The 25,108-nt window shown below is 37.6% G+C and overlaps 1 protein-coding gene across 2 annotated transcripts in view; it reads left to right on the top strand.

The window, feature by feature from the left end:
• Positions 1 to 9,683: 9,683 nt before the first annotated feature.
• The window catches only part of LOC140736023 (stathmin-3-like), a 55,387-nt gene continuing 39,962 nt past the window's right edge, over positions 9,684 to 25,108 (top strand). Inside the window, exon 1 of one of the 2 annotated variants that reach the window (XM_073061708.1) lies at positions 9,684 to 9,836. In XM_073061708.1, coding sequence (XP_072917809.1) covers positions 9,818 to 9,836 — 19 coding nt within the window. In that variant the 5' untranslated portion in view covers positions 9,684 to 9,817. The remainder of the gene's footprint in view (positions 9,837 to 25,108) is intronic. The other variant, XM_073061709.1, reaches the window with a different exon arrangement.

The raw sequence follows: 25,108 nt of genomic DNA, 5'->3' as shown, positions 1-25,108 counted from the left end.
GGTGTGTCAGGAATGGACAGGAGGAGGAGTATAGGAAACTGATACAGGACTTTGTGATATGGTGCAACTCAAACTACCTGCATCTCAATATCACCAAGACCAAGGAGATGGTGGTGGACTTTAGGAGATCTAGGCCTCATATGGAGCCAGTGATCATTAATGGAGAATGTGTGGAGCAGGTTAAGACCTACAAGTATCTGGGAGTACAGTTAGACGAGAAGCTAGACTGGACTGCCAACACAGATGCCTTGTGCAGGAAGGCACAGAGTCGACTGTACTTCCTAAGAAGGTTGGCGTCATTCAATGTCTGTAGTGAGATGCTGAAGATGTTCTATAGGTCAGTTGTGGAGAGCGCCCTCTTCTTTGTGGTGGCGTGTTGGGGAGGAAGCATTAAGAAGAGGGACGCCTCACGTCTTAATAAGCTGGTAAGGAAGGCGGGCTCTGTCGTGGGCAAAGTACTCGAGAGTTTAACATCGGTAGCTGAGCGAAGGGCGCTGAGTAGGCTACGGTCAATTATGGATAACTCTGAACATCCTCTACATAGCACCATCCAGAGACAGAGAAGCAGTTTCAGCGACAGGTTACTATCGATGCAATGCTCCTCAGACAGGATGAAGAGGTCAATACTCCCCAATGCCATTAGGCTTTACAATTCTACCGCCAGGACTTAAGAACTTTTTAAAAGCTATTATTAATGCTTTTTGAGATAGTGATTTAGATGCATATCATATTTTTTACTGAGTTAAGTATTGTATGTAATTAGTTTTGCTACAACAAGTGTATGGGACATTGGAAAAAAAGTTGAATTTCCCCATGGGGATGAATAAAGTATCTATCTATCTATCTATCTATCTATCTATCTATCTATCTATCTATCTATCTATCTATCTATCTATCAGACTTCAACGGACCTCTCTATCTTTGCTGGTAAGTGACCCAGTTACGGGGTTCGTAACAGTCCTAAAAGGCTTCCCCTTTATCCTTAAACTGTGACCCCTCATTCTGGACTTCTCCAACATCAGAAACAATCTTCCTGCATTTAGCCTGTCTAATCCCTTTAGAATTTTATACGTTTCAATAAGATCCTCCCTCAATCTTCTAAATTGCATTGAGTATAAACCTAGTCGATCCTGTCTTTCTTCATATGAAAGTCCTGCCATCCCAGGAATCAATCTGGTGAACCTTCTTTGTACTCCTTCTATGGCAAGAATGTCTTTCCTCAGATTAGGGGACTAAAATTGCACACAATACTCTAGGTGCGGTCTCAGCAAGGCCTTGTACAACTGCAGTAGAACCTCCCTGCTCCTGTACTCAAATCCTTTTGCTATGAATGCCAACTTACCATTTGCCTTTTTCACCGCCTGCTGTACCTGCATGCCCACCTTCAATGACTGGTGTACAATGACACCCAGGTCTCGTTGCATGTCCCCTTTTCCTAATCGGCCACCGTTCAGATAATAATCTGTTTTCCTGTTCTTTCAACCAAAGTGGATAACCTCATATTTATCCACATTAAATTGCATCTGCCATGAATTTGCCCACTCACCTAACCTATCCAACTCACCCTGCATCCTCCTCACAGCTAACACTGCCGCCCAGCTTCGTGTCATCCGCAAACTTGGAGATGCTGCATTTAGTTGCCTTGTCTAAATCATTAATATATATTGTAAACAACTGGGGTCCCAGCACTGAGCCTTGCGGTACCCCACTAGTCACTGCCTGCCATTCTGAAAAGGTCCCGTTTACTCCCACTCTTTGCTTCCTGTCTGCCAACCAATTCTCTATCCACATCAAAACCATACCCCCAGTACTGTGCGCTTTAAGTTTGCACACTAATCTCCTGTGTGGGACCTTGTCAAAAGCCTTTTGAAAATCTAAATATACCACATCCACTGGCTCTCCCCATCCACTCTACTAGTTACATCTTCAAAAAATTCTATAAGATTCGTCAGACATGATTTTCCTTTCACAAATCCATGCTGACTTTGTTCGATGATTACACCTCTTTCCAAATGTGCTGTTATCACATCTTTGATAACCGACTCTAGTATTTTCCCCACCACCGATGTCAGACTAACCGGTCTATAATTCCCCGGTTTTTCTCTCCCTCCTTTTTTAAAAAGTGGGGTTACATTAGCCACCCTCCAATCCTCAGGAACTAATCCAGAATCTAAGGAGTTTTGAAAAATTATCACTAATGCATCCACTATTTCTTGGGCAACTTCCTTAAGCGCTCTGGGATGCAGACCATCTGGCCCTGGGGAATTATCTGCCTTTAATCCCTTCAATTTACCTAACACCACTTCCCTACTAACATGTATTTCCATCAGTTCCTCCATCTCACTAGACCCTTGGTCCCCTACTATTTCCGGAAGATTATTTATGTCCTTCTTAGTGAAGACAGAACCAAAGTAGTTATTCAATTGGTCTGTCATGTCTTTGTTCCCTACGATCAATTCACCTGTTTCTGACTGTAAGGGCCCTACATTTGTCTTGACCAATCTTCTTCTTTTCACATATCTATAAAAGCTTTTACAGTCAGTTTTTATGTTCCCTGCCAGCTTTCTCTCATAATCTTTTTTCCCTTTCCTAATTAAGCCCTCTGTCCTCCTCTGCTGGACTCTGAATTTCTCCCAGTCCTCAGGTGTACCGCTTTTTCTGGCTAATTTATATGTTTCTTCTTTGGACTTGATACTATCCCTAATTTCCCTTGTCAGCCACAGGTGCACTACCTTCCCTGGTTTATTCTTTTGCCAAACTGGGATGAACAATTGTTGTAGTTCATCCATGAGATCTTTAAATGCTTGCCATTGCATATCCACCGTCAACCCTTTAAGTATCATTTGCCAGTCTATCTTAGTTAATTCACGTCTCATACATTCAAAATTACCCTTCTTTAAGTTCAGAACCTTTGTTTCTGAATTAACTATGTCACTCTCCATCTTAATGAAGAATTCCACCATATTATGGTCACTCTTACTCAAGGGGCCTCGCACGACAAGATTGCTAACTAACCCTTCCTCATTGCTCAATACCCAATCTAGAATGGCCTGCTCTCTAGTTGGTTCCTCGACATGTTGGTTCAGAAAACCATCCCGCATACATTCCAAGAAATCCTCTTCCTCAGCATCCTTACCAATTTGGTTCACCCAATCTATATGTAGATTGAAGTCACCCATTATAACTATTGTTCTTTTATTGCACGCATTTCTAATTTCCTGTTTAATGCCATCCCCAATCTCACTACTACTGTTAGGTGGCCTGTACACAACTCCCACCAGCGTTTTCTGCCCCTTCGTGTTATGCAGCTCTACCCTTATTGATTCCACATCCTCCAGGCTAATGTCCTTCCTTTCTATTGCGTTAATCTCCTCTCTGACCAGCAATGCTACCCCACCTCCTTTTCTTTCCTGTCTATCCCTCCTGAATATTGAATATCCCTGGATGTTGAGCTCCCATCCTTGGTCACCCTGGAGCCATGTCTCTGTGATCCCAACTATATCATATTCATTAATAACTATCTGCACATTCAATTCATCCACCTTGTTACGAATGCTCCTCGCATTGACACACAAAGCCTTCAGGCTTGTTTTTACAACACTCTTAGCCCTTATACAATTATGTTGAAAAGTGGCCCTTTTTGCTTTTTGCCCTGGATTTGCCTGCCTGCCACTTTTACTTTTCACCTCACTACTTTTTGCTTCTACCCTCATCTTACACCCCTCTGTCTCTCTGCACTTGTTCCCATTCCCCTGCCACATTAGTTTAAATCCTCCTGAACAGCAGTAGCAAACGTTCCGCCTAGGACATTGGTTCCAGTCCAGCCCAGGTGCAGACCGTCCTGTTTATACCGGTCCCACCTCCCCCAGAACTGGTTCCAATGCCCCAGAAATTTGAATCCCTCCCCCTTGCACCATTTTTCAAGCCACGTATTCATCTGAAATATCCTCCTATTTCTACTCTGACTAGCATGTGGCACTGGTAGTAATCCAGAGATTATTACCTTTGTGGTCCTACTTTTTAGTTTATCTCCTAGCTCCCTAAATTCACCTTGTTGGACCTCATCCCGTTTTTTACCTATATCATTGGTACCTATGTGCACCACGACCACTGGCTGTTCACCCTCCCATTACAGAATGTCCTGCAGCCACTCAGACATCCTTGACCCTTGCACCAGGGAGGCAACATACCATCCTGGAGTCTCATTTGCGGCCGCAGAAACGCCTATCTATTTCCCTTACAATCAAATTCCCTATCACTATAGCTCTCCCACTCCTTTTCCTTCCCTCCTGTGCCGCAGAGCCACCCATGGAGCCATGAACTCGTCATACAAATACCATCAGAAGCTGCACTATCTAAATGTAAAGGTCACTAAAAAATCACCTCAATTGAAAGCTGTGGAAATGGATTTGCAGTCAAAACTGCAAAAAGGATGGCAAGGGAAGGAATAAAGGAAATCGAAGAAATAGAAGAAAACCTCATGACTGAAACCAAGTTAAATGCTGTGTCATAGACGAACATGCAAGATATTCATGAAATGCAAGATCAGCTCAAATGAAGAAAAATGGCACTGGATGGATAATGATGAGTTATTAAGTGATGATGGAGTATGGAGATACAGCAATAGTCATAGATTGCTAGCCCCAGCTAAGCTGCTTCCTTACCTGGTACAGAAGATACACTGCTTAGGACACATTGGAGTGCGAAAGATGGTTGACAGATTCTTCTAGTGGTGAGAATCCAAAGTACAGGATGCAAGCTTGACTAACAGTTGAGAGATGTATGACATGCTAGAAAATAAACTGCAAATCAATGTAGAAGCTACCTCAACTATGTACTCCAACCCCACCTAGTCCATTTTTTACATCTACAACTGAACTAGATTACTCCACTGAAATGCCAAGGATATTCTGATGTGTTAGTAATAGTGGATGAAGTTTCAAGATGGCTGAAGCCATCCCAGCAAGTAAAGCTACTGCCACATACACAGCTAAACCTCTGATGAAGCACTATATTCCTAGATAGGGATTGCCATGTCACATTGATCCTGACCAAGGGACACATTTCACTGGAAATATTTGACAAGAATTATGTCAGCTGATGAGCTTTGAATCATTGCCCACACCATCCAAAGTTATCAGGACAAGTTGAAAGAACGAAAGGCATTATCAAATAACAGCTGACTGAGTATCATGAGGAAGGTGTACCATGGCCTACAGCTCGCCCTTAAGTTTTATGCAACCCCAAACAAGAAAACAAAACTGAGTCCATTTTAAGTGGTGATAGGGTGACCCACAGTGCCTATAAAAAGTATTCACCTGCTCACCCTTGGAAGTTTTCATGTTTTATTGTTTTACAACATTCAATCACAGTAGATTTAATTTGGCTTTTTTAACACTGATCAATGAAAAAATCTCTCCTCTGTCAAAGTGAAAACAAATCTTTACAAATATAAAACACAAAATAATTGATTGCGTAAGTATTCACCCTCTTTAATATGACACACCAAATCATCACTAGTGCAGCCAAAAGCTTTTAGAAGTCATAAATAGTTAAAAGGAGATCTGTTTTTGAATACTTGTGTGCAGTCAAAGTGTTTCAATTGATTTTCGTTAAAATACACCTGTATCTGGAAGGTCTGGTGAGTCAGTATCCTGGCAAAAACTACACCATGAGGACAAAAGAACTCTCCAAGTGACTCCGCAAAAAGGTTATTGAAAAGCACAAGTCAGGAGATGGATACAAGAAAATTTTCAAGTCACGGAATATCCTTTGAGGTACAGTTAAGTCAATCAACATGGAATGGAAAGAATATGGCACAGCTGTAAATCTGACTAGAGCAGGCCATCCTCAAAAACTAAGTGACCATGCAAGAAGGGGACTAGTGAGGAAGGCCACCAAGAGACCTATATCAACCCTGGAGGTGTTACAAACTTCAATGGCTTAGATGGGAGAGAATGCACATACAATGACTGTTGGCTAGGTGCTTCACCAGTTGCAGCTCTATAGGATAATGGCAAAGAGAAAGCTACTGCTGGAAAAAACTGACATGAAATCCTGGCTAGAGTTTTCCAGAAGGCATGTGAGAGACCCTGAAGTTAGCTGGAAGATGGTTCTATGGTCTGATTAAACCAAAATTGAGGTTTTTGCTCATCAGACTAATCATTATGTTTAGTGTAAGCCAAACACCACACATAATTCAAACACACCATCCCTACTGTGAAGTATGGTAGCGGCTGTATCATGCTATGGAGATGCTTCACTGCAGCAGGCCCTGGAAGGCATGTGAAGGTCGAGGGTAAAATGAATGAAGCAAGATTCAGGGAAATCCTGGAGGAAATCCTGATGCAGTCTGCAAGAGAACTGTGACTTGGGAGAAGATTTGTTTTCCAGCAAGCATAAAACCGAAGCTACACAAGAATGGCTTAAAAACAACAAAGTTAATGTCCTGGAGTGACCATGTCAAATTTCAGTGATATCTCTTTAAGATACAAAAGCTCAACAGGAAAAGAGACCAGGCAATCAGTAAACAACTGATTTCAAAGTAAGAGATCAGAGAAAAGGCTTATCATGTTGTCAGAAGCCCATGAAATGGGAAGATTTCAGAACTCAGTAAATGATGACCAGCAATTGCTTCAAGAAAGGGATGTTGGAGACCACTTTTTTTAAATACTTTTTCTACGATGAGTTAATGTAAGACTAAAGCTGAATTTTAATCTTTGTACTTTTTAACAAACTCATGTATTTTTCACATTATATCATGTGTTATCCCCACTTACTGGCAGAAAACTGTACAAGTTAATGTACCAGTTTATCACCTTTCTCATTTTTCATTGGCTAAGTATTAGCACGATACCCATGTGATGTAATTGTGCAATCATTGATTGGTTTAGTTTATCTGAGGAATTTCTCTTATTTTGATGATTAAAATGATGGATTTTTCAGAGGCACCATCCTTTATATTTGGCTTTCGACAGTTTTTCATTCATCTTAGCTTTATTTCTGAGCTCTTTATTTACTTGGCTTTGTATTTGTATGTTAGTTCATACTTTAAAGTAAGCAATTGTTACGAATTAAGACTGCCCGGCATTCTTGACTCCTGGAAGAACCCTGGGGCTCAGAAGGTAATAGAGGTCAAACAGAGGCATTTGAATCTGTGAGTAATCCAGACTGTAAAAGCTTCCACAGATACAGTTTATAGAAATAAGTCATTAGCAAACATTAATAGGGATTCCTTACAAACATACAGGAGAAATTATATTGGCAGATAAGGAAATTGTGCACAAATTAAACATATTTCACTGAGTAAATCGTAGAAAACCTCCTGGTTACAGCAGAGAACAAGAGGTCCAGAGTGAGTGAGGTGATAAAGACATTAGCATTAAATATTGGTGAAATTAATGGAGCTAAAAGATGATACATGACATTGATCTGATGACATGCATCTCAAAGTTTTGAAAGATGTGGCCATATACTGTGTGGAAAATGCTAGCATCTATTATTGAAGACGTGGTGGCAGGCCACTTAAAACAGTACAGCTCAGGCACAGGCATTTCAGTCCACAGTGAAAACCAGAAATAGATTGATTGGTCAGCATGGACCTATGAAAGGGACATATGATTTGTCAAATTTGCTAAAAGGTTTTTGATATTGCTTCTAATGGAATAGAGAAGGAAACGTGCACAAGAACTATTTGGTCTTTTGGAAGGTTTTCAATAAGGTGCCACACGAGGTTATTAAACTAAATTAGCGGACATGGGTTAGGGAACAATATACTGTGCTGGACAATTGAAGGCTAGGTTAAGGGTGAAAACTGAAATGTTTAAGGGGAACATGAGGGGAAACTTCTTCACAGAGAGTGATGAGCGTGTGGAATGAGCTGCCAAAAATGGTGGATGCGATTTTGATTTCAACGTTCAAGAAAAGTTTGGATAGGTACATTGTTAATAGGCCTATGGAGGGCAATGATCCTAGTGCTGGTCATTGGAACTGGACAGATTAAATGGTTTGGGCTGAAGGGCCATAGAGCCTTTTGGTGTGCTGTAGTTTCTATGACTAATGACTGGTTAATGAACAGAGTAACATGGTGAGGGGTTAAATGGGTAATTTTAGGGTGTGTAGACTAATGAGCTGCAGCAGGGATCACATTAGCTGGTTCCCTCATTCAGACCATTGATTTGAACTATGAGGGAGCCAACTGCAACTTATTCAAGTTTGCTGATGAATGTGACAAGGATGAGAGAGGCTTAAGGGTAATGTCTGCAGCCTAACTGAATGAACAAGGACAGAGCAGATAGAATGTAATGTCAAAAATGTGAGGTCATTAACTTTAGCAGAAGAAGTAGAATACGGCAATATTTTTAAAATGGTTGAAACTGGTGTCCATTGGTGTTCAGAGTATCTTTGTGAATACTGTGTGTATATTACTGAGAGTTATCATACAAGTGTAGCAAGAAATTAGGAAAGTAAATGGTGCATTGGCCTTATTGATAAAAGTAAAAGTGTTCAAAGGTTTTACTGCAGCAATATCTAACCCTGATGAGAAAACCCTGGGATAACATCCATTAAACTATTCTCAATCCAAGCCAATGTATTACCTGAACCTGTGCATCATAATTTTGTTTAATGAGTTTGTTACCTCAGGAATTTTTACATAGTTTGACCACAACGGGTTCCATTGGTATGACGTTTCCCCTGGGGAGAGATTTCCTCTTACTTGAGCTGACAGTCTCAAAATGCAGGATTAGCCATTCGGCACTGTAAAATATTTTCTTCATCCATAGTACAGTGAATCTTCAGAATTCTCTGTGAAGAAGGGCTGTGGAGTCTATATTGAAAATAAGGATCAACAGAGCCGTGGATATGAAAGGAATCATGAAGAGAAGGGTTAAATCAAAAAAGGTAATAAAAGCTTTGATTTCACTGAAGCAGACATGAGGAGGTGAATGGCCTATTTTTGCTTCAAATTCCTTCATGTTTTATGTGTTGTTTTACTGACTTTATTTTATTTGAATTTTTAATAGATCTTAACTTTTTAAATTATTTACTTCAAATTCTAATAGTTTCTAAATGACACTGAGTTAGGATTACTTAAAAACTATTAAAACCAATGACAGCTTTTCTAGCTGGTAAAAGCTAGGGCATTTCATGGGAAGGGTCTCTGCAATGACTGTCTTGCTGAATCACTTAAGAAATGAAAGAGTATTTACGGTTTATTATATAGCTTCCATGGAGAAATGCTATGCAGTGCACAGTACTGTAGAGGTTAATGGAATTGCAATGTCTATCATCAATACCTTCATACAGGATTCTGGACTTGTTTTAGCATTTGAAGGTACTTACTGTATATATTATACATAAAAAACCTTTAGTTCAGAGGCCAACAGTATTTATTTTGATTGCTCAAAGACTATAGCATAAATGCAATGTATTTTATAAAATGATTGGGTTTTTAAATAATAACTTCCAATGTCAAACTGGCTGAAACAGCTACCATTTGGAATGTGCAATTAGTAGGGGAGTTTCAAAATATATCACCAAATTCAAACAGTTTTATCACTACATTTTAAGACCCAGAGGTCTTTGAGCCATTAGCAAATTAATATTCATTGTTCAGGGAAAAAGGCAGTATAGCAGTGACATCAAAGCAGTGTCTCTACCACTCAGATTTACTGTCTCTAACAGGTTGCCTCTCCTCTTTCTCTCCTGCAGTTTGCACACCACTGAGTCAGTGCCTTATTCAGACATCTGCCTCCACACCACTGCAGAACAGACCCATCTCATTCCTGCTACTTGAGCCTCTACATCCTACATCATCATGTCTAGCACCATAGCCGGTATGTGAAAGACATTTCTTTTATGTTTATTCTTTTACAAATATATCTTGCATGTTCATTTAATTTGGAGGAGAGCAAGATATTGTGTTGGAAAATCTGTCAGCAGTTCATTTTCCAAGGGCAGATCTGTATGCAGTATGGGTTATAGTTAGTTATTTGAATGTTTAATTTAAATGCTATATTTTTATTTCATGAAAGCACCTGCTGTAATTTGAAATGATGAAGCATATGGAATTGGTAATGCATCAGAATTGCATTATTTAAACAAAGGAAAAGAAAATAATCAGCATTTCTTTTCAGTCTTCCTTAAGCAGTGTGAGGCAAATTTGACTTAATGCAGAAGGTTCCACCCAGCAGCCATATTTCTTCCCTGGGTGGACAGAAAATTGTGAAGGTCTGTATGTCTGAACACACTGATACTGAGAATGAGAGGGAATTGCCTTTCAAATAAATTGATTACAAATACTGTTCTGTAACATTGACAGCAAGCATGGTGGTTGACATAAGCCTGTGTAGTTATAAATTTGTATCGGAAATAGACTGTGGGGGAATGTCACTGAAACTAGGTCAGTAAAATGAATTAATAAGAAAAACTGCAATCAGGAGATGTTCATTTTTCAGGCCAATTTCAACCAGGAAATTATACCTGAAGAGAAATTCACAACTCTGGCAGGACTCTTGTTTGATTTCTGTATATATCATTCAGTCTTAAGAAATTCCTATTTCCAATTAAATTTTAAATATTTTATGATTGCCCAAAGATAGTTTATTATAAAATAATTTGCTGAGACTGCTACTGATAACAGCCACATCCCAGAATAATTCAATCTGCTTTATTGATCCATGTTATAAAGAATAAATTACTGATGGGAACTGAGACAAAGATTATTAGTTTAGAGTGCTGTGACCTATTAGAAAGTTTCTTTGTGAAACAAATAAAAACATGAATGCGGAAAAAATAGGCTGTTTGTTGAGGAAAACTAAAACAATAGCGCTTTTACTGTCATGCTGAAGGCTGCGGACAAACATTAATTCTTCTCAAATGAAGTCAGTTGCCAGCGCAATATAAATGAATAGAGACTACTAGTTTGTGAATGCAGTATTTTTTTGCAGCTAGGATCTGCTTAGATTTCCAGAAGCAGCAAACAGATTTAGCTTGGAGAATTTATTTTAAAGGATATTAAATTTAAATTGTCGTGAAGGGCACGCTGGGTAAACAGCGGTAAGTCCAATAACAACATGGATGATATCGAAGAAATTAGTAAAATAGTGCTCTGTGATTTTATGATTTGTAAGCTGTAAAGAAAATAGTGTTATATAATGGAAATCTGTGCAAAGATCCTGGCATTGACTCTGCCCAGTTTCAAAGCAATTTCTCAGGTGAATAATACCTGCACAGTTTGCAAAATACAAAGTACTTGCCAAAAATAAATATATTTTAGAATGCATTTATATTGGTGGACTACCAGTTAAACAAGTCTTTGGAAATTATAGCTTGCTTCACAAAGCACAGAGCCTAGAATTCTAAATGCTATTTCTTTGTAAATGCCTTCCTCTTTGTGTACACGAAACAATAAACTATGGACAAAATGGAGTGTTTATTGTTTCCTGGCAGACTTAAATCTCGTGTGCTTAGAAGTGATAAATATATGGTAAATATAAGGCAATAGTTGCCTTAAGGAATATGCTCATAAGCCGTTATGAAGATGAAAGTGATGCTAAATAATCAAGTGAAGATGTTATTACACTGAATACTTAAAATAGGATAGCTATCAGTAAAATTCTGTGCTAGTAAATTAAAACAGAAATGGAAAGTGATTTTCAATTGTTTTCGATCAAATCTTTGACCTTCTGTTTTCTTCAGTTATGTAAGTCTGAGACAATAAGAGGCTTGGATGCATGTATGGACAGCAATTCCTTCATTTTAATGAAATTCATTGAAGTTAACACTCTTTGTTGACATGGCAGAATCTTAGGCTGAAACAATTAGTTTGCTGCTACAAATTACAAGGGTTCGCAGCATCTGCAACGCCTGCCCAGATTTGCAGGCCGTGTCGTCACAGCTGAAACCTGCATCAAACTGAGGCAGTGTCTGTGAGTGTCAGATCACTTGTACTGCAATTTGTGGTGCAAGACAAGTGGGGGGTCACGGATTAAAATGCCTGGATGCTTAATGAGGGTTTTTGTATTTAAATGAGGGTATTTGTGTTTTAAGCAAAACATCATAACTTACCTGTTCATTCCTTTTGTGTAGTAGAGCATCCACTTAGATTTCAAAACATTTTCTACGCAGCCAGTAATTTTTCTGTTTTGAACATTTAAAAATAAACCAATTATTAATGCTGATAAACTCTCACTTTCCTGTACAGATTAGACTTGCTTGCAGATGGTAGAGAAAGTTGTTATCCAGTAAATACATTCTGTAATCTTGCACTTTATTGAAAATATTAAAGACCATTAGAATTTATAGTTAAGGCATACTTCATTACTTTCTTCCATTTTCTCTTTACAGTATTCACCAGTGCAAGTCATTTTTAGATACTTAGCAAACAGCATATTTAGAAAACCAAGGGAAAGTATTTGGTATTCAATAGGCTTTTGAATGTTTACCATCTTTAAACATTTTCCTAAAAAATAATAAAACAAAACTTTTGGTGATAATTTAGTTTACCTCTTACTTATATTTATGTACACTTATTCTAACAGGTGCAAATTTGCATGTCAATTAAGAAATGTTGACATGGTACGTACATGCATTATGAAACGGAATCACTTAAGAAGCATTATACTTTAGAAATCTAACAGCATGAAATCACTAAAGATTTATTGTCTTAATGTGTCTGTATTGTCAACATAAAATCTTTTTATACACAAGAAAGAGTAATTGTTTTTTAAGCTTACGTTAGAGTTTTCCATCACAAACTGATAACTTGGTTTTCTTTGGGTAATGATGTATCAGCTGATTCCTGATGCATTTTGTCTGTACCATACTTGATACCCTAAAGGACAACAGCAAACAAGGACATTTATGCTAATAGATTGTCATTTCTGATTAGATTCATATTCTAATTAGATTCACATTTTAATGCTGATATATTATATCAAACACAATATTCAACACTGAATTATTTTAAATTGTATTAGAATTATTATCACCTTTTGAGAAATTTGCTGCAATTACTCAATGTTAGCTTTGGTGGCCTTTGATTTATATTTTACAGCTTGTTTTGATCTTTTGCATTGCTCCCTGGTGTGAGAAATTTCATTGACCTAAATTATAACTTAAGTCCAGATGTTCACTTTTATTCCTAAGATAGATGACACTAAACAAAACCCCTGGGAATTAAGTCACTTATCCGTCTTTACCGGCTTTTCTTTTTAAACTGTATCTACCTAAAAAAAAATTGCTTCTCATAGATTTTCAGTGACTGCTGCAATACAAGAGCATTTTGTGAACAAGATTGAAAGCTCTATGCTAATGTTTACCTATTTTTGTCCAGACATTGGGTTGTGTAGCTTTCTGAGCTTTGTGAATTATAATTTCAAATAACATAGCCCATAAATTTACAGATAACGATCAAAGTAATCTCCTAATAAGTGATCAACAGATTGGTGATTGAACTCAACAATCTGATATGTCTCTTTCTTCACAAATGCTGCCTGAACTACTGAGTATTTCTAGCATGTTCAGATTTCTATTGCAGATTTCCACTATCTATTATATTTTGCTTTGATAAAGTAATATCCTCATTGCCTTCTGATAATTCACTTTGCCTTCAACAAAGGGTATTCTCTTTGTATTCAGATACTAAATCATCATGTATAGTAGGATTTGTTATAAATTTGATAAGGAGATGTTATTAATGGCTAAAATTTTGTTGAAGAAAGTTGACATTCAATGCAAGATGGCAAAAACCAAAAAATGTAGAAATAATGAACTGGTCGAGTAACTTCATTGGAATCTAGTTGCACACAGAAACCACTAACTTATTCTTTCTGCAAATGTTGCTCGATTTGCCTTGCCTTTCCATCAATTTCAGTTTTGCTTTGTATTATCAACATCTGCCGTACATAGATTATTGTCTAATGTGTCATAGCATTGCTTTAAGGTGGTTGCCAGGTTAAAAACCATTAGATTCCAACTAATCTGCTATTTGACAAAGCAATTTCTCTAATGCCATTGTAAAAAAAAACTATCTGAAGATATAATCAAGTGTTTTCCTTAGCATGAATATACTAGAAAGAATGGGGAATATTTTAGCTGACATCCACTGCAAATCTGCTGTAGCCAAACTTGCTCAATTCCTAATTGAAGGGTGCAATGGAGGCTTCAGTTCAGTACATACCAACTGCTGGACATCTACAGTTGGACTGAGCTGTGCAAACTTCCTCAAATTTTCCACTTCTCAAGTTGGGAGTTGAAACTGGAATAAAAGGCAAGTAAAGGTTTAGATTTGTTTTCTTTAGTTAACTTAAATGATTTAATTGTTCTCAGTGTATGTGTATTTTCCTTTAATTGTTCCAACTCAAAATTTTCTTCTAAATATCTTGAATTTTTTTAACATTATTGTCAGATCCTGTGTGATTATACATGTTTGCTATTTACAAGCATTCAATTCAAACAGCAGATTTGCCAGCTGCTGCATCCCGTTTTCTGGACTCTGGAGAATTTTTTAAATCTAGATTTTGATTTAAAATCTGAATTGTTGCACTATTATTGTATTGAAGTTCAGACAGAAATTGGGATACCTTTATCATGGATAGGTGAAATCCCAAGATGCATAATTCTCTAAAGGAGCCATGATTCTCATCTGTTAAGTTGTTGAAATGAAATGTTATTTATAATCCCTTCATGATCAGAGACATATTAAGAGGAAGAACTGTGACACATCCTGCTCTTCATTTCTCTGATACCGTATACATAATATGCAGTATTTGTGATTCTCTGTTATGGAAGGAAGCTACAGTAAAATTTCCCTATGATTTACTTATCTTTAGTTTGTGATAGGTTGGTATTCCAGTTGATTCATTACTTGAAACTGGAGTAATAATCTTGTTATTGGCATTTCCTCACTACAGCCATTTAAAATCTTGTTAAAACTGGGTTTCAATGGAAAATAAGTCTTTAGATACACTGTTCAGTGCCACATGCTGTTTTGATTCCTATTTTACTCATAGTTAGTGGTATGCATGCACAGGGATATGAAAAACACATTTCTAGCAAGATGAGGAAGAATAATAGGTACTAGATAAGGAAGCTGCCTTTTCTGGAGTCAAAACGTACTAATTCAACATTAAATGTGTCATATTGGATGTATACTGGTTTACTTGGTGGGATTTTCATTGGAACAGATGTCAACCCGTATCAATATATTAAATTGTTAAAGTACGTAATAAAATGAAATGCCAGTCAGACCCAACGAGAATTAGACATTTAAAATTTCAAGTGATGTACTATTTAGATTCTCTTACAATTTACTGGATCAAATAAAGGATCACTTTATGTACCATATGTTAGGAGGAGATAATATCAGGAAAGTATCATTTGCAATATTTCTGACAAGTATGTGTTGTTAATAACTAACAGAGTCAGATTCTTGAAAAAAATGTTAAATGTCATTTCATGACTATGGATAAATGGCTATTATTTTTAAAGAAGTGTTAAGAGACATCTAGATCCTAAAATTATATTACTTTTCTCTTAAATACTTCTATACTTAATTTTTCTAATACATATAACAATAGTAATAACTTATTACTGATAATTTACTAATGCCTATTCTCAAAGCCATAGTGCAGTATTGTCACTGAGCACAATTTTCAAGTTTTATGATGTAATACGGTTTTATGAGAGATATTACAGAGGAGTGTATAATGTGCAAATGTTCAGGGAGGATGAGACCTATGAATGGTTTCATTATTCATTTGAAGGCAGTGCCATTTATTGTCTTAAAATGTCATTCTTGAATAACCTACTCTTTGAATATGTCATCCTATTTTTTTACATGACTGATATGTTCCACTTCGATAAAAATACCAATGAAAACTGGTTGCATTAGAGCGAGATAACTGTATATTGAAAAGTGTTATTCTATGGTATGTTTAATAAACCCCATCTTTCCATGTGCAAATTCACATCTAAGCTGTACTATAATAGTGGATATACAGTATAATGTGGAAGAATGCAAAAAGAAAAGATAAGTAAACAGATGCCCGGATATAATTTTTAGAAATATTATTTTGCAATATATAATGTATATATACAGTATTCCAGATAAGCATTAATAGCACAGAGGTACTAGCTTCTTGATTATATCCTGACAAATAGGCAAATGATGCCAGAAATATTTAACCATTCAGTACCTGAATGTATTTCTATGCAGTAAAGAAAGAACTGGACTGATTTGGAAGCCAAACATCCTCAATAGTCATCATCATCATCATATCATACACTTGGTAACTGCTACACTGGAATCTTCTTTCCAGGCATATTGTTAATATATATGGTGGTACTGTCACCGAAAGCTGGAAAACTATTCATACTAAAAAGTAAATTTGCTTATGACAGCATCCATTGATAGTTCATGTAGAAATAAATAAAAAGGTGATAATAATTCACCATCATTTCAATTATTTTTCATCACAGTTCCAGCTGGTGTCATTGGCACCTGAGAATCTTAAAAATCTTTAAAGGACAAAAGAAATTATGTATCACCATTAAGCCCTTCATACTTATAATCTTGATGGAATCTATATGTGTATTAGGTTTTAAAAAATGTTTTTCATTTTAATGCTTTCGTTTTATTTATCATCCAGGATCAGCTTTTTCCTTGGTCTGCTGGAGCAAACATCATTTGCAATGATTGAAGTGGAACATAAAAAAACAGAATACCTAAATTGAACTGTGGGCTGGTGCATGTAGAAGAGAATAATGGTTATTAGATTACCTAGAGAGAGAAAATAATCATTTTCATTACATAACCTCAGTAAATATGGGAGAAAGTTAACAACATGGCCAGCATACGTTGAGGAGATTGTTACTGTTTACCAATTGAGAACAGCTTGCTGAGTTTTCAAAATTGGTATATTGTTAAACTAGAGAAAGCAAGCTTTTCTGACTGTGTTGTGCAGCTGTATAAAAATATTACGTTTAAAATGGATTTCAGATTTTATTTATAGTGTCTATAAAACTGAACAACATAAGAGTATTTCCCAGGCTCATGATCTTTACTATCTGGGCTGACTAAAATACCAAACCCCACTCTGATACTAGTAATAATGCCCAAATACTAAAATTACAGAACTTAAAAACAGGGCAATGATACCATTGCAGTTAGCTAGGTAGACTGGTTGTCCAAAGGTTAGGAGTTTGATTTTGAGTTCACACAGTAAATGGAAGGAAGATTAAGTTAATTAATAAAAGTAAATTGGAATTGTCAATGGAATTACTGGATTGTCATTAAAAGAGCCATTTGCTTCAATTTGGGGAAGGGAATAAGACCATATGACCATTAGATGTAGGAGCAGAATTAAGCCATTTGTCTCATCGAGTCTGCTCTGTCATTTCTTCATGGCTGATCCAATTTTCCTCTTAGCCCCAATCTCCTGTCTTCTCCCATATCCGTTCATGCCTCTCTCATCCTTACCAATCTGACCTCTAAGCCAAGCCACTTTTACAACAGTGTTTCTAATGAAATCTAAAATCAACCAACAAGTTAGTTCAAGGGCCGTTAGTGATGTCCATTAAATGATAATTTTGCCGATAACATCAACACCCCATGAACAAACATAAATAAAGCCTAAGCCAGATTGTGAAATCTGAATATCTGAAGTTACCATGTGCATGCATTATTCAGGAATGATTAATAAATTTATTTGAAATTCCTCTCCATGATACTTTTATGAAGACAGATACATGCTCATAAAAACGGTTGATACTTTCAGTAATAAAATGGATGAAGAAATGCAAGATAATTGTGTTTAACTCTGATTTGCCACAGTCCCAAGAGATACATTAGGGACAAACTATATTATAAACTAAACATGCATATTTAGTAAGATAATGACATGAAGTTGGGAAAATTGACAGATGCAATATCCTCCATATCTGAATTATTAATATGCTCTATTTTAATCTTAGCTACTTTTATTCAGCTGTGATAGTGTCTGTGATTGGGCATCCATTTTGAAGTGATCCAGGTTCTTAAGCATGTAACTTTGATGCATTACTATTATGGATGTTGCCAATTAGAAGGCTTGCAAGAGCAGATACCTGAGCTCAGGTAGCCCCACCGACACCCCCCCCCCCTCCCCTCAAGTTTTATGAAGATCCAATGTATTGAAGTAGAAAGGCTGCTGAAGCTGCTTCATGTGAATCGGACTTTTCTTCTGTAAAGAGGGAGCCAGCAGATTTCATGTAAATTGCACAATTTTCCAATTTAACTGAATGAAGTCTAAATGAGCTTCAGCTAACAAGTGGTAAATATAAAAAGTACAAGAATTATATGGAATGCCAGAGACAAATGACTGTATAATCATGGCTTTAATATTGTAGTGTAGTTTATTTAAGCATTATGTAAGTCCAAATGGACTTGCCCAGAGTGAGGACAATGACAATCATTTATGGTTGCTTCGTATCACTCTGGGAACTCAGCATGTAAGAGCAATTATGAAGAAAGCGCGGCAGCACCTCTACTTCCTTAAAAGTTTGCAAAGATTCGGCATGACATCTAAAACTTTAACAATCTTCTACAGAAGTATGGTGGAGAGTATATTGACTGGCAGCATCACTGCCTGGTATGGAAACACTGATTGCCTTGAATGGAAAATCCTACAAAATATAGTGGATATGGCCCATTCTATTAGATGTATGGCCCTCTCCACCACTGAGCACATCTACACGGAGCATTGTTACAAAAAAGCAGCGTCCATCACCCAGGTTCTCTCCTTGCTACTGCTATCAGGAAGAAGGTGCAGGAGTTCAGGACTTACACTGCTAGATTCAGGAACCGTTATTACCACTCAACCATCAGGGTTTAGAACCAGAGGGCATAATTTCACACAACTTGTCCCATCACTGAACTGTTCTCACAACCTATGGAATAATTTTCAAGGACACTTCATCACATTTTCTTGATAACTATTGCTTATTTATTATTATTATTATTTCATTTTTTAAATTTCTTTTTGAGTTTGCACAGCTTGTTGTTTTTTGCATGCTGGTTGTCTGTCCTGTTGATGCAGTCTTCCATTGATTCTATTATTAAAATTGGATTTATTGAGTATGCCTGCAAGAAAATGAATCTCAGGGTTGTATACGTTCTTTGATAATAAATTTACTTTGAAATTTAAGCTGGATTCTGCCTGAAGCTATTAAGGTTTCTATGCCACATCTTATGTTATCACTCATAGAAACATAGAAAACCTACAGCACAATACTGGCCCTTCAGCCCCACGATGCTGTGCCAGACATGTACTTATTTTAGAAATTACCTAGGGTTACGCATAGCCTTCTATTTTTCTAAGCTCCATGTACCTGTGCAGGAGTCTCTTAAAAGACTCTATCGTATCTGCCTCCACCACCGTCACCGGCAGCCCATTCCACGCACTCGCCATCCTCTGCGTTTAAAAAAAAAACAAAAAAAAAAACAAAAAAAAAATTGCCCTTGACTTCTCCTCTGTACCTACTTCCAAGCATCTTAAAACTGTGCCCTGTCATGCTAGCCATTTCAGCCCTGGGAAAAAGCCTCTGACTATCCACACGATCAATGCTTCTCATCATCCTATATACTTCATATACTCCTTGTGCTGTTCATGGTTTCTCAGGAGCATCTTCCCTTAGGCTTTAAGGGTGCTGTATCAGACTCTAAAATGCAAGCCCTTTTCTGTTTTACTTGCCTTCTCTCCTTTATCCCATACATTGCTGTGATAACTCCTTCCAACCACTGACGTCATTTGGAACCTATGATTGATTTAGGTCCTGGCCACTAAGCATGTGAGTCCTGAATCCAGTCTAGATATAGAAATAATTTCTGCATTTGTCCTTGTGCTATAACTTTAAAAGACAGCTTCTTTAAAGGGCAGAAAATTTCCCAAGGTTTGATTAAAATAGTGCAGGTGCTGATAATTTTGGTCATTGCCCAACAGATCAAACAAGAGTTGTGGTTAGACTGGAACTGTCTCTGCCAGGACTGACATTGTGGCAGAGAGACAATTCCACTCATACCACAGCTCAATTTTTGAGAATTAGAGGGGGATTTGAAAATTTCAAGCCAGGAAATTTGCTTGGTGGATATTCAGGAGTCATCTGAGTGACTTAAATTGGAAAGACTGTTTGTTGAGCTGGCAAACACAACATAAAAGCCAAAGAGAGGGCAAAAATTAGTGAGAATTTAGAGAATTGGGAAGCTTTAAATAAACAGAAGGCAACTAAGAAAGTCATTAAGAAGGTGAAGATGGAATATGAAAGTAAGTTAGCCAGTCATATTAAAGATGAACACATAATGGGTTTTTTCTCTCACTTTTTTCTTGCTTTAGTAGGATTTTTTCTTTTTTTTTGTGTCACCATATTTTTCAGTCCTTAATATTGTTTTTTTTTCTATTTTGAGACTTTGTAAGTGTTACTTACTTCGTTGTACTCTTGTATTTTGGATAATAATAATAATAATAATAATAATAATAATAAAAAGATTTGAAAAGAAAGAAAGATTAAACCAAAAGTTTTGTCAGATACACAAAGAGTAAATGAGAGATAACAGTGGATATCAGACTGCTGGAAAATGATACTGGAGAGTTAGAAATGGGGGACAAGGAAATGGCAGACAAACCAGATAAGTATTTTGCATCAGTCTTCACTGTGGAAGACGCTAACAGTATAGTGCAAGTTCCAGGGTCAAGGGTCGTTAAGTGTGTGAAGTTACCATAACTAGGGAGAAGGTTCTAGGGAAACTGAAAGGCCTGAAGGTAGATAAATCACCTGGACCAGATTGTTCTGAAAAATATTATGAAGACATTAGCAATGATCTTTCAAGAATCACTAGATTCTGGAATGGTTCCAGAATACTGAAAAATTGCTAAGGTCACTCCACTTTTCAAGAAGGGTGAGAGGCAGAAGGAAGGAAACCATAGGGCTGATGGTCTGACCACAGAGGTTGGGAAGATGTCGGAGTTGATTATTAAGGAGTCTCAGAGTACTTGAAGGCACATGATAAAATAGTCAACATAGCAGTTGGCATGTACTTCTCAAGGGAAAAACTTGCCTAACAAATCTTTTGGAATTCTTTGAAGAAATAACAAGCAGGATAGACAAAGGAAAATTGGTTGATGTTATGTACAGTACTTGGATTTTCAGAAGTCCTTTGACAACATGCCACACATGAGACTGCTTAATAAGCTATGAGCCCATGGTATTACAGGAAGGATGCTGGCATGGATAAAGCAATGACTTATTGGCAGGAGGCAAAGAGTGAGAATAAAGGGAGTCTTTTCTGGTTGGCTCTCAGTGACCAGCATTGTTCCACATGGTTGGGACTGGTTCTTTTTAAGTTTTGTCAATGATTAGGATAATGAACTTGATGGCTTTGTTGCCAAGTTTGCAGATCATATGAAGACAGGTGGAGGGGCAGGTAGTTTTGAGGAAGTAGAGAGCCTACAGAAGGACCTGTATTAGGAGAATGAACAAAGAAATGGCAGATAGAATAAAATGTCGGAAAATGGATAGTCATGCACTTTGGTAAAAGAAATGAAACTGTTGACACTTTCCTAAATGAGGAGAAAATACAAAAACTGAGGTGCAAGAGGACTTGGGGATCCTTGTGCAGGATTCCCTAAAGGTGAATTTGCAGGTTGAGTATGTGGTGAGGAAGGCAAATGTAATGTTAACATTCATTTCAAGAAGACTAGAATATAAAAGCAAGGATGTAATAGTGAGACTTTATTAAGCACTAGTGAGGCCTCACTTGGAGCATTGTGAGCAGTTTTTGGCTCATTTTCTTAGAAAGGAGGTTCTGAAACTGGTGATGGTTCAAAAGAGGTTCACGAAAATGATTCCAGGATTGAATGGCTTGTCATATGAAGAGTCTTTGATGACTCTGGGCCTCTATTCATTAGAATTCAGAAGAATGAGAGGTGTCCTCATTGAGACCCATCGAACGGTGAAAGGCCTTAATAGAGTGGATGTGGAGATGATGTTTCTTATGAAGGGAGAGTCTTAGACCAGTGAACACACCCTCAGAATGGAGAAGCATCCTTTAGAAGAGAGGTGAGGAATTTCTGTAGCCAGTGAGTGGTGAATCTGTGGAATTCTTTGCCACAGACAGCTGTGGAGGCCAAGTCTTTATGTATATTTAAGGCAGAGGTTGATAGATTCTTGATTGGTCAGGGCATGAAGGGATGCGAGGAGATGGCAGGATGCTGGGACTGAGAGGAAAAATGGATCAGTCATAGAAACATAGAAATCGAAAGCACATTACAGGCCTTCGGCCCACAATGTTGTGCTGGCAATATAACCTACTCTAGAAACTGCCTAAAATTTCCCTACCACATATCCCTCTATTTTACTAAGCTCCATGTACCTATCTAAGAGTCTCTTAAAAGACCCTATTATATCTGCATCTACCACCTTCACTGGCAGTGCATTCCATGTGCCCACTACTCTGTGTGTGGAAAAACTTAACTCTGACATACTTTAAAGCACCTTAAAACTACGACCCTTGTTTTAGCCACTCCCTGGGAAGAAGCCTCTGGCTACCTACACGATCAATGCCTCTCATCCATCATCTTATACACCTTGATCAGGTCACCTCTCATCATTGTTCCAAGGAGAAAAGGCCAAGTTCACTCAACCTATTCTCATAAGGCATACTCCCCAATCCAAGCAACATCCTTGTAAATCTCCTCTGCACTCTCTCTATAGCATCCACATCCTTCCTGTAATGAGCTCAACACAGAGCTGAACAGAGTACTCCAAGTGGGGCTTAACTATGGTCTTATATAGGTCTTGCCTCATGGCTCTTCAACTCAATCCCACGGTTGATGAAATGGCGGAGCATACTCGATGGGACAAATGACCTAATTCTGCTCCTGTATCTTATTGTCTTATTTAATCAGTACTGCTTTAATCAGGCTGTATTTTTCTTGGAGTTGTGTTCTGGTGATGAGCATGGCACACCAAGAAATTCTCCTCCACTGCTCCAAAAAGATTGGTGCTTGGAAAATGGAACAATGCAGCACAATACCATGTAGCTGTAACACAGAAAGCATATCAGAGTAGCAGAGGTACTGCTGGAAGTGCCTGGTCAAATTTTCTGTGTTGTGCTCAACAACAATAGCTAATTGTTATCGGAATTCACTCATGAGAAAATCGATTTTCAATTGCAATGTACTGGAAAATAAAGTGTAATTGAATTTTCAGAAAAGGTGACTTTATCAATCATTATCAATATGTCTGGTTATACCCTGTGTGATGCAGATCACATTACTGCTCAGTTGGGGGTCTAGAATTTGGAAGCCTATTGAGGTTCAACATATTTTATGATGCACATACCAACTGTTCTGCTCCTGTGTGGGAAGGCCTGGAGATCAGAAGATGAAGTAGTGGCCACAACTTCATAGTATTACCATGATGGCCTTTATGGAAGATGTAGTGATAATAGAATGTAAATATTGGGTTGTGAGTAGATTTAATAATAATTTGATATGAAATGTGGATGGTTCTATGGATCAGGATTCTCTATGGTTTCAGTCTTTAACGGGATCCTTGAATCCTGGCAATTGCATTTAAATGAGACAACTAATCAGATTCTTTCTATCTCACTTTCAGCTGTTATCTATATTTGGACTCAATAGTCATTAGGTCAGGATCCAGGTAGTCTTAGTTGAATTTAAAGAGCATATTAGTGCATAGGTTACTGATAAGGGCCAATTTGGTGTGTCCTTGATAATGTGCAGTATTCCATCACTTCTCTGCTGATTGAGGATCAGCAAATGGGCATTATTTGACTGCATTAGATTTAATATGTTCTCAAGTACAGGACCTACCTGGGCAATTTTCTAGTTTGCAACTATATTGGAGTGCTTTGCTGAGGTTGACACAAGATACTGCAGATGATGGATTCTAGAGGAAAAATCCAGTTCTGATACAAAGTCTTGACCCAAAGCTTTGACTGCCCCTTTCCCTCTACAAATGCTGCTTGACCTACTGAGATCCTACAGCAGGAACTTAAAAATGAATCTGAAGATCTTTAATGTTCATATCTTCATATGTCCTGGGCATTGATTTTGCTGATAGAGACCAATGGTTCCAAACATAAATGAAATCTACATACAGAGCTCAGTCTGGTTCAAATCCTCCAGTATTTATGTTGGAGAACCCTCTCTTCATCCTGCACCTAGTAGGTCAACATGGAATGCATCCAACCATTGAATTCAATGCGGACTACTGGTCTGCTGCCAATAATAAAAAGGACAGGTAGATTCCTTTGTTGATTAACTTATTTATAGCATTTAATAACAATAACTGATTCGTGTGTATTCAGGACCATTTCCCTTTTTTTCCAAGAAACAATTTTTAAGTGTTTTCAGTATTTTCGTTATTATTTGCTTCATTTTGAATAGCTTTTAAATGTTTCTGGATATCAGAGACACTTAAAGTTCTTTTTTCAGAATCTACAGCCAATCTGGCGGCAAACTCTACTAGCTTTGTAAGTTTTATAGGATTATCATTCTTGTTCATCTGAATCCAGAGGGAGAGTTACTCTAGGGCAAGGTGGTGCTGGTGCTGTGACCTCACAGCTTCAGGAACCTGGGTTACTCCTGGGGTGCAGTTTTCTGCACATTCTCCACATAACTACCAGACATTTCTCTGCCTATTCCACTTTTCATCAACATTTTAAAGACTTTCAGGTAGGTTAATTTGACAATTGCAAAATGATTCTTAGCATGGTAAGCAACAAAGCTTAGGAATTGAGGCTGGGCAAGTGGTTGTGGGATCAGTGATCATAATTCTAGTATTTTCATGATAGTCATGGAAAACGGGTAGGAATTGGCTTCTAGTTAAAGTCAAAAATTGCTGTAAGGTAATTATGATGGAACAGACAGGAACTTGCAAAAGCTGATTGGATAAGGTTGTTTGTGGGTAAATGGGCAAATGGGAGGTCTTCTAAAGTGAGATTGGAACAGATCAGGGTGAGCAGGTGCCTGTTAAAGTGAAGGACAAGGCTGGCAAGATTACAGAATCTTGGTTGAGAATCTGGTCAGGAAACAAAAGGAGTTTA

The sequence above is a fragment of the Hemitrygon akajei genome, chromosome 11 (genome assembly GCF_048418815.1).
Source record: "Hemitrygon akajei chromosome 11, sHemAka1.3, whole genome shotgun sequence".
Lineage (NCBI taxonomy): Eukaryota > Metazoa > Chordata > Chondrichthyes > Myliobatiformes > Dasyatidae > Hemitrygon > Hemitrygon akajei.
This window is presented reverse-complemented; position numbering and strand designations above follow the sequence as displayed.